We start from the raw sequence: 12,746 nt of genomic DNA on the forward strand, positions 1-12,746 counted from the left end.
CCACCACCACCACCACCACCACCACCACCACCACCCTACCGGCCCTCAACAGGGCTTCTTTGTAAAGCCAGGCCTCTCTCTATGCCCCTGCCCTCACATGGCTGCTTTTTTCGGGTTTAACTTGCGGGATTCCTGAACTAATTGGTATTTCCAGAACATGTTTATGGTGCAATTTAAGGGTGACTACAAATTTCTTTTTTTTTCAAAATTAAAAATTGTGGGGGGAAAAAAGGCCCCCTGCCCCTCAAAGAAAATTTGGGGATTACGTATTTATGGATTCAAATGTTTTTTTGTTTTTTTTTCAACAATATTTTGGGGGTGCGCTTGGTTCAATTTCTTCTTATTATGTTATCGTTTTAATTATTTATTTATTTTGAGGACATCAGCGGCTAAAATTTGCCTTGACAAGCGACACAGGGGGAATGTTGAGTTTAAGTGCCCCTGATTGGTTGTGCTTAAGCACAGCCGTCCCAGAATCCTCCTCTGCGCTTTGGGGGGGGGGGGGATGTTTGAACAAGCATGAATACTGCAATGGTGGCCCGGCACCGCGTAGGTGGCAAGTCCGCGCCCAGTCAGGTGTCCATCTGGCCACGGCCCCCGCGCGTTTTCCCATAAGGATTACTGGCCCCAGCGCAATGGGCCCTCTGTCATGGCTATTACATCACAAACCGGAGGCGCCATTGTTTGCGCCAGCTCTCGGTGTGACGCGGCCTCTCCTGAAAAGAGACCAAGCGGCGTCTCCGCGCCTTCGAAGGCCGGATTCAAGCGCGCACCCGCCGGGCGGAGCCTCGGCCCCAACGCAGCGCGGCTCGGGCTACGCGAGAAACAATAGCGGTGTCTGTCTTTTTTTTGTGTCTGGCCACCGGCTCTGGAGACCCCTTGAAGGGGGTTAGCGGAGATCTTTGTCGGACAGCTGTTGCTAGGCAGAAGCCAACGTGTTGTGGGTGAGAGAGTAACTTTTTGACACAGACACACCTTTCACAGACATAATCAGCTTTCTCGGCTAAACAGATCCAGGCGTGGGGTCGAAATGACCTAGAAAAGGCTAGACTGGCTGACCTAGTGGTCATCCGAGAAGCCATCTGGCAGAGTCCCTGTGGGGCTTACCAGTACCACTGTCGCACTCAGCCCTTACGCCAGTGGAACTGCGCTTAAGAGTTAATCCCAGAGAAACTGGTCTCTTCTGGATTGTGTGTGTGTGTGCATGTGTGTGTGTGTGTGTGTGACTTTGCTCTGTACAGTGTTGAAAAATATTACTCTAATGTACAAATATTATTTTTGATGACAATGATTATGAATGGGTTAAAGTGCAATTGAAACACATTAGGAGACAATTAACATTAAGGGGAAATTGGTGACATTTAGAAACCTGGAATAGATTATTATTAGTGTGGGATGTGTCTTTTACACGATGAAGAAGAGAAGGGTGTGGCTGAATGATTGTTATGTATACCCAGAACCTAAGCAACAGATAATAATATCGCAGAACACACATGCTCACCATTATGAGTGTCCACGGGATGGGCGGGGAAGGGGGTCCCTGCACCCCCCCACCCCCCTGCCCGGACCCCCTCTCATGTTTCCTGTATCACCTCTAAAATTGTACTTGCACAGTTTGTAAAGGTGCCAGAGGGCAGAGTGATTTGTGTGTCCGGATGAGCAGATCGTCTAGTCGGAGGGAGGGAGGGAGGGCGGGAGGGGTCGCCAGGGTGACAAGGGGGCGGGGGGTGGGCGGTTGTCGTGGTTTCCCTGTTTTGACTGGTGGCCGGCGCGGGCCCTCGTCCTCCAGAAGAGGTCCGGGGGGACAGACAGGCGAGCGCGGGCCCGGGGGGGGCAGCTCGTGTTACCCAGACGGATTTGTTAGCGTTGTTTGGGTCCGCTCGGCTTTCCGCGGGCCTCCAGGCTAACGCCGCCGAGGTGGCTTAATCTGTCATTAGACTCCTATAACTCTGGCTCCTGAGGAGGAGAGGAGAAATCAGGCTCCCCCCTCCACCCCCCACTCCACACATACACCATTTGGTGGGTTCCCCTCCCTCCATTCGGTAGCTCATCCCAGATAAATCAGATATAAATACACCCCTTCCTGAATTTTAAAGGTGGACGCCTTGAACTGGCTAGGGCATGGCTGGGTCCTTCTCCAAACTGTGAACTTCTGTTCTGGGTTCACAACTTGGCATGTATGTTTGCACAATCTGACAAATCGGAAGCAAATCAGTAATGAAAACGGATATTTCTGCTGCAATTACATGCCATAATAAAAAAAAGATTATTACATAATGGATAAATAAAGGGCTTTCTTAAAAAACAAACGTTTAGGACGTGAAAACGAAAAGGGGCCTTGTCAGTAGTCCAGTTGACCTTAACACTGTGCAGTTGTCAGACAGACATGAAGTAATATCAATGTCAAGGTTGTCTTGAGACTCCTTGTGGCCTTTGGCAGCGACCTCAGAGGCCACATGACAATTAGCCACGCCTCCCTGTCTGTGATGTCATAAAAACTATTCATATACCTTCCGAAAGATCAAACTGCCATTTCACACAGACATTATCTCAGAGTACACAGTAACAAACTGGAAATGGGGGGTGTTGTTGGTTAAAGATATAATAGTATGAATCCCTTGGATGGTTTGTTTTGCAGAAGGGAAGTGAGACTACGAATGTGCGGCCACTCATATGGCTGTATTTTGGATCTTATAGTCGTAAACTGCAACATTTGTGTTGCAAACCCAAGCAGACAGAAATGTGTTTGTCGTCAGACATGTTTCCTAACAGCTGGTTTTATTCCCCTCTCGTCACCAACACGTTAAAATAAATGAGCCATGGAATATGAAGTCGGAATGCGAAGCTTGTAATCAGCTGTTCCGCCACAGTGTCCCCGAAGCCGGGAGTTCCTGCAACACGTTTTCTCATTACTGTAACTGCATTTGAACTGTTAGATTTTTTTTCCCCGTCATCTCTTCATCATTGCGGCCACAGAGGCTTCTGTCATTTGTCTTTGCTTGGGCCTGTTAGCTTTGGCATTTTGCGTCTGGTGGCTTTGAGCAGCTGCTCGGATTGCTGCGCGCTGAGTTTTCCAACAGGCAGCCTGAATCTCTGGGGGCTGTCCATCTCACTCAGTTTCCCATTAAAGACACTCATTACTAAAGCCCCAAAACAAGAAAGGTCCCTCATTTGGGTCACCAAACAACGCAACACCTTACTGCCTCCGTGTTTATTTTGTGTAACCATGTGAGTAGATTACCATACAAAGAGACCTCTCTTATTCAAGGGAGCCCTGACCTAGAGCAAGCAAATATATTCACATATTAAATATAAACTTAAGTCATATTTCAGCATTTAGCAGAAGCTCTTATCCACAGTGACTTATGCATAATACATGTTTACATTCAATCAATTTCTACAACTGAACATTGTTCAGAAGCAATTGAAATTAAGAACCTTGCATATGGGTACAATGGTAGTGCCACAGTTGAGAATCAAAAACACAATATGTCAGTTCGATAAGCATTATACTACACTGCCACCCTTACAGGTCTGTGGTCCCCAGGATGGAAGAGCAGATAAAATTCAGAATTTGTTACAGGGCTTTTTCTCTCTCTTGTCTTCTAGATAAAAAAGTATTTTGAGCTGGAGCCACTGGCCCGGGGTAAAATATGGCTTCTTGCAGGCAGCACTGTGGACAACATGGACGCCGTAAAGGAGAGTTTCAGCCAGCTGATCGGCCTTCTAGAGGAGAAGGAGACAGATCCGGGACGGATATGAGGTGATTCTCCTGAAGGACAATAAAGAACATTGACCCCCCGCTCCCACCCCCTGTCTGGACTAATTACAATTAAATAAATGCTGGCTCTCTTCGTTGGTTGCATTTATATGGATGAGGGCATTTTTGTCTTAAAGCCATCTTCACCAAACAAGAAAAACAGAACGGCAAAAGCTGCTTCTCTATGGACAAGCAAATATCAAGTGCAGCTCACGACTTCATCTAGAACCAAATGAATGACATTCCTAAAAAAGTGTTAAGTGTTATGTAACTTCTGCGAACTTCTGCACTCATAAAAACACGTTTTGTTTTCCCTTGTGCCATTTTAGTGAAACAACGTGGCTGAACTAAAATGTGAGACGTTCATGGGCTCTTTGTTATGTTGATAAATACTGTAGGTATGCAGTTTGTAAGTCTATTGCACAGTGCTACTGAGTACATAACATTGTATATCAAAGCATATAATATTGGTGCATACTGTGAGTTGAATGGAAAGCATGGCTGTTGAGTGTCAGTAATTTTGGGGGAATGTTTTAGTGTTACAAGTACGTAGTGTTAAGCCTTATGTCATTTACAAACATGAAGAAAAAGAGTATTGAAAAATGTTGTTACAAATGCCGATGGTCTTGCTCTGAACTACTATACAAAGAAGAAACACATGCACCAAAAAGCACCTAGCATTACAGTACATGCTTGGGTGTGAGGGCGGGGATCGTAAAAGAACACCAGTGGAGCAATATTTAGGCAAGACAGGTCATCAAAGTGCATGTTGCTGCAGAGCACGAATGATAAAGCTATTCACATCTAAAAATGAATTCCTGAAAACAGTCGATAATAAAAATGGATTTTAAAAATTATGATTGTTTTTTTTTAAAACCGATAATATCATCCCCATGTTCTTCTGGGCATTGAATGGAATTAGCTGGAACTGTCTGTCGATAGTCTGCTGTGTGATTGAATAGTTTTTTCATGAAACGAGGTAGGGGAAGCTCGGTATAGCTGTTAAGTGTCTTACTGTGAATAGAACAAATAAAAAATAATGAAGTCCAAATAAATGCCTTACATTAACTTGAGGCTGTATATCCACAAAAAAATAAGGAATTTTCTCATTAAATATATAACTGCAAGCGCACAGCATTGTGAAGAATTTTGGCACAGTTGCTCAGAATGTGACCTTTTGTCATGTCCAGAATTTGATTGAGATCCTTTTTTGCTGTCATGGTTGTTGGTGTTGCTGCTTTTGAATTTGAAACGCCCTCAAACGCACCACAGTCTGAGGCATTTCACTACTGGGTGGAAGACAAACACTATCAATCAGTGGCCACGACAGCTGTCCCTGACAAGTCCCCATCTGACGCTATCATGCTTTCCAACTGTCGGAGAGGTCCCCTCCCTGTCTGACACCTCTGCCCACCGCCACCCAGCTCCCTTTGCCCGCACTGCTGGCGAAAATTCAACTGTTGCCACTTCATTTTGACTCTGTGTTTCAGAATGTTTTGCGTAACTTCCTGCAAATGTAACATTTTGACTGTGTTTCAGAATGTTTCGCGTAACATCCTACAAATGTAACATTTTGACTGTTTTAGAATATTTTGCGTAACGTCCTGCAAATGTAACATTTTGATTGCATTTCATAATGTTTTGAGTAAGTTCTTGCCAATGTAACATTTTGATTGCATTTCATAATGTTTTGAGTAACTTCTTGCCAATGTAACATTTTGACTCCAACATTTTGTGTTTCAGAATGTTTTACGTGCCACAAGTGTCTCCGAACGCTTCTGTACAGAAAAATGTTCAGCAATTCCTTAATTCTTCCCCTTACCCACTTTTTAGAGGATGCTCGTCGTACTTTGTCATATTTATAGGATCTACCACATTTTATATCCTGTTAGCCAATTCAGCTGCCTTTTTATAATTCATTTATAATATTGAGAAATTTGTACATTTGTTACAGATTGTCATTTTAGTTTAAATGGTATGCATTTGTGCGTGTATTAGGAGGGGAAATGTATTCTAAATTCAGCAATTTACCTAAATTATTTGGTAACTACCAGTCAGTTACAAGTTTTGTGTATATGTGTGATCAATACATGCTGTTCACCATCCCTGAATGACAATAAAATATATGTACAGACCCACTGTCATTACTTTTCAAATGTTATCTGTTAGACTGAAATGTTGGATGTGGATGTGTCTCTTATCACATGCGTCCCAGATGCATTAATGCATTTCAACACGTCATTTTAAATCATTTTATTCTGCTATGTGATCACATCTGTAATGACTTAACTGCACTTAATTTAAGTACGATATGTCAACAGTTTCCTCCATCCCACTTTTCTTTTTCCCCCCATACAAAAATAAGTATTTCGTTGACTCAGATACCATGTCTGAAGTGGCTGTTACAGTTTCCACATTTGAAAATACAAGATCTCATATTGCCATTTTGGTTTTCAGCCATTTATTTTACATTAAATTCCCTGTGATTTCTCACAGTGCTCTGCTTTGTTTCGGTCCGCTTGCAGCACTTTGCTTTCCTCCGATCGCGGAAATGAGCACGTGATCTAAATTACATCCTTGCAGGCGGGAGGAGAAGGCTGTGGCCTTCTCGCCAACGTCCTGACTGCCGTCTTCTCAAAGGCTGAGGGCCTCCAGACAGGAAACGGAGATACCCGTATGTCACTACGAGCTTCTAATCCAATCGAATTGGTCAATTGGTAACATAAACTTGGCCGGCGACTGAGACCGTAAAATATTGCGTTTAAGTGTAGACACTGAACTGATATTCAAGCAGATAGCCCATTTAAACTGATATATCTGCAGGAGATGGCTGTGTGTGAACATATAATGAATCACTTCACAATAGCAACTTTTACAATCTGGCCAAATGCATGGCTATATAATACAATGAGCAGAGACTGATAAGCGAGTGTTATCTTTTTGGGTCGGCCCAGACATCTTCTGTAAGAATCTCTTTTAGAGGACAAATGGCCAGTTGTTTGATGGATAAATATTTTAAAAAGCACTTAACATATTGTATGCAAAGCGCATTTCAAGGAAGGTCGTTTTTAAATCTACATGGGAAATGACACACTCAAATTGCTATAATTTGTAGAATTCTGAAACGTGAATCGTGTGATAGTTTTGCCACCCAGAGCCATGTGATGGTAATTTTTTCTTGTCATGCAGTCTGTCAGAATGACTCTGCTACGCACCCTATTGCTTTGCCTTGAGTTTTCACCTCATCTGTTGCTCTGCAAACTGGCGTTTTCACCCCCAACAGAGAAACATTGTTTATCGTGTAAAAAACAAATGACATACACACACACACCCAGAGAAAATAAGATTTTCCTTTAGGTGGAAGGATTATTATGCTAAGTGAGCTTTTGAACCTGTTGATTGGGCCTACCATGCTGGAAGGGCAACAGATGTTCTCTCTGACCACCAGCTGGTCCTTGTCATCCTGTTTACTATGATTTGGATCAGTCTCCCCCTTACTTTCAAACTCTCCAAGTTAGGGTTCAACCCTCAGAGCTGAGATACAGTGCGATACAACTTACACAGTTCATGACCATGAGGAGGGAGGGGGGGCCAGGGTGGGTGTGGGGCTCAGTCCGCAAGAGTCCTTTTTTTGGCATCTTAGGAAATTAGCCGGAGCCTTTGCGTCAGTTTTAGGTGTTTCCACACGTGTCAGTTGGCCTGCTTGTAAAATAAACATTACATGAAAGCTGGAGGTGATGTCAGCTGCAACAGAAATTTCAGGCTAGACCAAGAAATTCAAGAGCAATTTTAATAAGTGGTTCCAGCAAGGTGTTTGTGCCAAGCTAGATACGGTGTTAGCCAATATCAAATTTGATTTCATCATGTATTCAATGTTGTATACAAAAAGAACATTCTTTTTTAATGCTGTATATTTATCATATTTAAGCAACATTTTTTTCCATCTCTGCTTTGTATAAATTATATTGGCTAAAAACAATTAAACATTCTTAGATTTGTCTTAAAAAGCATAAATAAGTGGTCAGTATAAATTAAAATTGAGTTGTTTTTAAGCAGTGAGTTTCTTACTAAAAATACTAAATGATTTGTTTATTATCTTGTTGCAAGTTAAGAATTTTACAAATGAGCTAATGACAGTGTAATTTGGCCAATAAATTGAGTATGAAGTTCCATGCTAATAAAAGTAATATTATCAGTGTGGGCATGCATTAAAAGAACATATTATTTAGTTTTTAAAACCCAAATACACATTGTTCAACAGTGAATATAAATTATCTGAGAGCATTAGCAACTTGTCTGGCATGCAGTAAGGTAAGATATTATTTCCCTAATATTTCTAACTATTTAAATAGGATTCAATTAAACTCAAGGAAGAAGTTCATTCACACGATCTGGAGAAGAGGAAGTCAACTGTTTCACTCGTTTTTAAAAGTTTGACTTTGCCTTTCGTGTCCTAAAAGTCTGTTGTTTTTACGTTAATCTGATTTTCAAATGCTCAGCTTTCCATAACTTCTAGGAGTCCATAATTGTCCCTCAGAACCTTTTCCCTGCACTAGTTTGCTGTGATCCGGCACCCTGTTTGTTCACAGAACTCTGGCCCGTCGTGGCGAGTGATGACGAAGGTCTGGTTCCCTGGTGGCTGACACCTCAGGCACGTAGCCTAAAAGCAAACAAAAGCAAACTAAACCCAAACGTGTGACACAAGGGAACCCAGCCTCACTAATTAAGAAAAAATACAGCTTGTTTTCTTTGTTGTCCGACAGAGAACAACAGGGTCAGAAGAACATCTCTCTCTCTTTCACTCTGTCTCCACCCCCCACTAAGAAAAAAAATAATAAAGAAAGCGTTTCGAAAGTTCATCCAGGGGTGGAGATTACAACCCTTGTGTCTTTAACCTAATGCAAGATCTGAACATTTCGTCAACTTCCAGTGTGGGATATTCCAGTCATTTACTGGTAGAGCATACAGGAATTACATGCAGGGTGGTAATACTGTCATTTCTGGTGTCTCTTCAAGCCAGAACAAAATTGTATCAACTCAGCTGGAAGAGGGGATGGAATATTAAATAATAAAGATTTATCTTTAGTTCTTTAGATCTACTATAATTGAACAGGGCTACAGAATATTATTGATTAGTTCAGTCGATTCCCTGATTCAGAGTTATTTACACTGTTTCGATATGTACTGAAACAATGCATGTTAAGTTCTGCTTTTAACCCCTTGAAGAGTAGATTTTCTGGAATTTTTTCTTATTTTTTTTTCTCTTCAGAATTCCAATTGCCTGTAGTGATTGTCACATCAGCGTTAGATGTTCAGTTAAGAACATTATAATCACATATTTGCAATCTTACACCTGAAAAGGTTTAATCATACTGTAACAGTGCTGCAGCTCTACTCAAACTGTGCGGCCCGTTTGTGTTTCACAGCTTTCGTCCTTGTGTTGTGTTGTCACAAGTTGCAGGTGAAACTGGCCTCTTTCGGCTCATTTCCTGTGCCTCTGTTCCGGTGGATTTATGCTTCCCCTCTTCCCCGTGCCCTCTGGTTCCACTTGAGCACTCTCCTTGTGAGGTTGGCGGGAGGTTAGCGTGTCTTTACTTGGGGACCCATGGTGTTTTGATTTTGAATCGTCTGGACCTACAGCACTGATTTATTTTCCCCATATGCTGGGAATTGACTGTTTACCTTTTTTTTTTTCTTATCCACTCCATGATTTTTTTTAATTTTTTTTTTTACATTCTTTCAATTTTGTCCAGTCGGATTCATATGCTTTCAGTTCTGGAGACTGGCACTGCTTTTTCTCACTCTGCAGCCCAGCAGTTATTGCAATAAGACTACACTTCAACTTGATCTACTAAGACCTTTAGCATACGCAAAACCTTACCACACGTGCAAAACTAACAACAGAACCAATGATTGGTGCAAAACAAATGACCTAATTAATCACTGGTCGTGCTATTGGTTTTTCGTGTGATAAAACAGCTTTAGACATACTTAGACCTTATGCGAAAGGTCTAAGTATATCAAGCCATTTGTAAGCACTTGGTGAAAAGCAGACTGCTGTTATCCAATTGACCAGAGGAGTCGCCCTTGAACCCAGCCTTCTCTTCTGAGGTGGCAGTACGCCAGCTACGTGCCTCTGTTTTGGGCTTCCATAGTCTATATACAGTGTATACAGTGTTTCAACAGGACATGCCACCCCAGCAACCACGGCGATGTCCTAGTTGGCTAGAAAACTTTAACTTTTCAATCAAATATAGCAATTTTAGACTGAGTATTCAACACATATATGTTCGCTGGGTCGCAGTTGTACCACATTTCGTCCGTCAGTAAAGTCTCTGATTTCTACAGTAAATTTTCAAAAATGATCATATTAAGATAAACGAAAATCAATACAAACAGGAGAAGCCGCAATCTAGGTTCCCTTCATTTGGCTGCTTGGTCAAAGTAGGGTAACCACACACACGTATTCAACCAAGCAACAGCTAATAAATCCCTTATTATCAGTGTAAATAATGAATTATTGCGTTATAGTCGGCTTTAAAGTAATGATCTTTCCGGGGGCCGTCGACCCGACTCAGTGAGTGAACTTCGCATCGAATCCAAACAATTTACAGCAGAGAGTATCCGTGATGACGACGCCATGTGGGACGCTTTTAACGATCAAATACAAATGTTTTAAGCGAAACCGAGGAAAGTAACTTTCCAAAGTGAAAATAAACATGCCGTTCCCAAGGATAAAAAGCACCTGTTTTCCCTAAAGAACTGAATCTTCATTGCATGTAATTAAATGCAACGTTGATGGATGTGGAAACCACCCAAACCACATAAGATGTTATTGCATAATATTGCTTTACTTCCAGCATTTAAAAACAAACAAATAAATAAATAATCAGTAGATCCAATTGTTTGATGATCTGGGTCCAGTGATAAAAGAACACTCAGGCTGATCTGAATCAATGGTATCAGGGAATACTAGATAGAACCAGGTTAACAAGTCGTCCAAGTAAAATATCAAAAACCTGTGTAGCCTAACTCAAAAAAAAATGTAATCTTTTGAAATATTGCACATCTTAATTACCTTGTTCACATAACTAGTGTTACTGTTACAGTTTTCTACTTGTGAAAACAAAGCACAGTGCTGCTATATACTGGGTGTCAGATATCAATGCTTCGCGCTTTGTTTTAAAGTAGATATTTGGTATTCATTCACAGCTGTCTTTAGAACGTTTCAACCTGCATAATATATATCCAAGGCCAATTTATACCTATTCCTGTGAATAGTTTTTTGACAAAACCACGTGACTACTCTCTCACAGGCCTTGACTTTAATGAAATAACTGAAACACTGAACATGTCACTGGTGGCATGAATGAGCTCTTGTATGAATAACTTGGCAGATGGTGAAGTAGCCGAAGGCGCATGGCCAAGCTAGGCTACTTGATTACTCTGTATCATCTATATAATGAAAATAACTCGCTAACATTCAAGACCTAGGGGTATTTTATATGCACTTTACAACGGTAAAACGAATGTATGTATGATTTCAACAATTAACAGGATGTGTTCATTCGATTTTTTTCCTATCAGTTACAGTTTGAGATTTCAGGAGTTTTAAGTTCCCCTTTATTTCTCCGTGTACGGAAATGAATCCTCTCTTGAGTAAAGTGGAATTTCCCCTATATAATGTGTTTTCAGTGGCAGCTCATGGATGCATATCGCCCCCTTTCCGCCTTTACTAAATGGAATTGGTAATTGCATCTCTACTAGACCTGGTGAGCCTCGCAGCGCCAGCTCGACATGAGCGTCTGGCAAGATTTACCCATAAGGCCGTAGCCCGTTTGCCCCCCATACACCCGCAAAAAAGAAAACATCTGCTCATTTATAGGAATGGCCTGTCTGGGAATCCCTCTATTCCATAGAATAACTCCAAATGATGTGCATGCTGTGATTACTCAAAACGTACCCTCACACGATCACTTGCGAACTGAAAAGGGCGGGTGAGTGTCTCTAAGCCGTAGGTTCAAAAGCTAAAACCGCTTGCCTTGCCTGATTTCTTGGAGAATTGTTTTGCCTGACATTTGTGGCAATCAGTGGCTGGGCGAGTTAAGCCGTTTAGTCTAATATTGGAAGATCGCATCGTCGGCGTTAACAAGTTGAAGCAACAGAAGAGTTTACAGGCCGCTTCTTCACTGAAACAATAATGAAAATAGGCTCATTGTGTGGATTTATCCCTGAAATACGAAATTTAATTATTACCGATAGCCTATATCAGATTCTGAATGGCCGAGACTAATAATAATAATAATAATAATAATAATAATAATATTCCAGGTTGTGTTTGTGTTATAACTTTTGAGCATTGTCATTTAAAAAATAATATCGTAAATATAAAAGTATTTCAAACAAGATAAGATTCGGAGAGGGCAGTTTATGTCCACGCAGAGTTCCACCCAGTTCACCAGGCACGTCAGCCTGTTTCACATACACAAGATTAAGTAGCAAAAGTGACATCCAAGACCAATCGGCCCACCCAGGAGGACCGCGACCGGCGGAAAGGCTGTCAGAGCCCCCCTTTACACCATTAATCTTCAAGCTTTTCCAGTGCTGCCAACTCGCATCTTCTTCAAACGGGACAGGAAAGAGGACCGATTCTGTTTTTCTCTTCTCACTAACCCATCGATTAACTCTTTCGGCCAAAGAGCGACGTAACAGCTATTGCGCCCTAAAACGTAGTCTACTTGGAAATGTTTGTAACAGTACATAGCAAATTCGAAGTCCTTTAGCTTCCATTTACCTGCAGCAAGTGCGCTTTTGATGAGTCGCCGTGCGTGTCATTTTTGCTCCTAACATTTTTGTGGTTTAGCGACCACTACAGTGCCTGTGCAACTGAAAAGTCGCCGGGCCAAGCCCAGACAAATTAATTTGATATGGGAACAAACGGACACCGAAGGTAGAGGATTACCTAAGAGCCAGTTGCTGAAGGATA

At 41.7% G+C, this 12,746-nt stretch overlaps 1 protein-coding gene across 2 annotated transcripts in view; it reads left to right on the forward strand.

Annotated features, from left to right (window-relative positions):
- Window positions 1-5,894, forward strand: part of LOC135233291 (ADP-ribosylation factor-like protein 15) — a 96,308-nt gene extending 90,414 nt beyond the window's left edge. For both annotated transcript variants that reach the window (XM_064296682.1, XM_064296683.1), the window contains exon 5: window positions 3,610-5,894. In XM_064296682.1, coding sequence (XP_064152752.1) covers window positions 3,610-3,762 — 153 coding nt within the window. In that variant the 3' untranslated portion in view covers window positions 3,763-5,894. The remainder of the gene's footprint in view (window positions 1-3,609) is intronic.
- Window positions 5,895-12,746: the final 6,852 nt, after the last annotated feature.

Source organism: Anguilla rostrata, chromosome 10 (assembly GCF_018555375.3).
Source record: "Anguilla rostrata isolate EN2019 chromosome 10, ASM1855537v3, whole genome shotgun sequence".
NCBI classification, from domain to species: domain Eukaryota; kingdom Metazoa; phylum Chordata; class Actinopteri; order Anguilliformes; family Anguillidae; genus Anguilla; species Anguilla rostrata.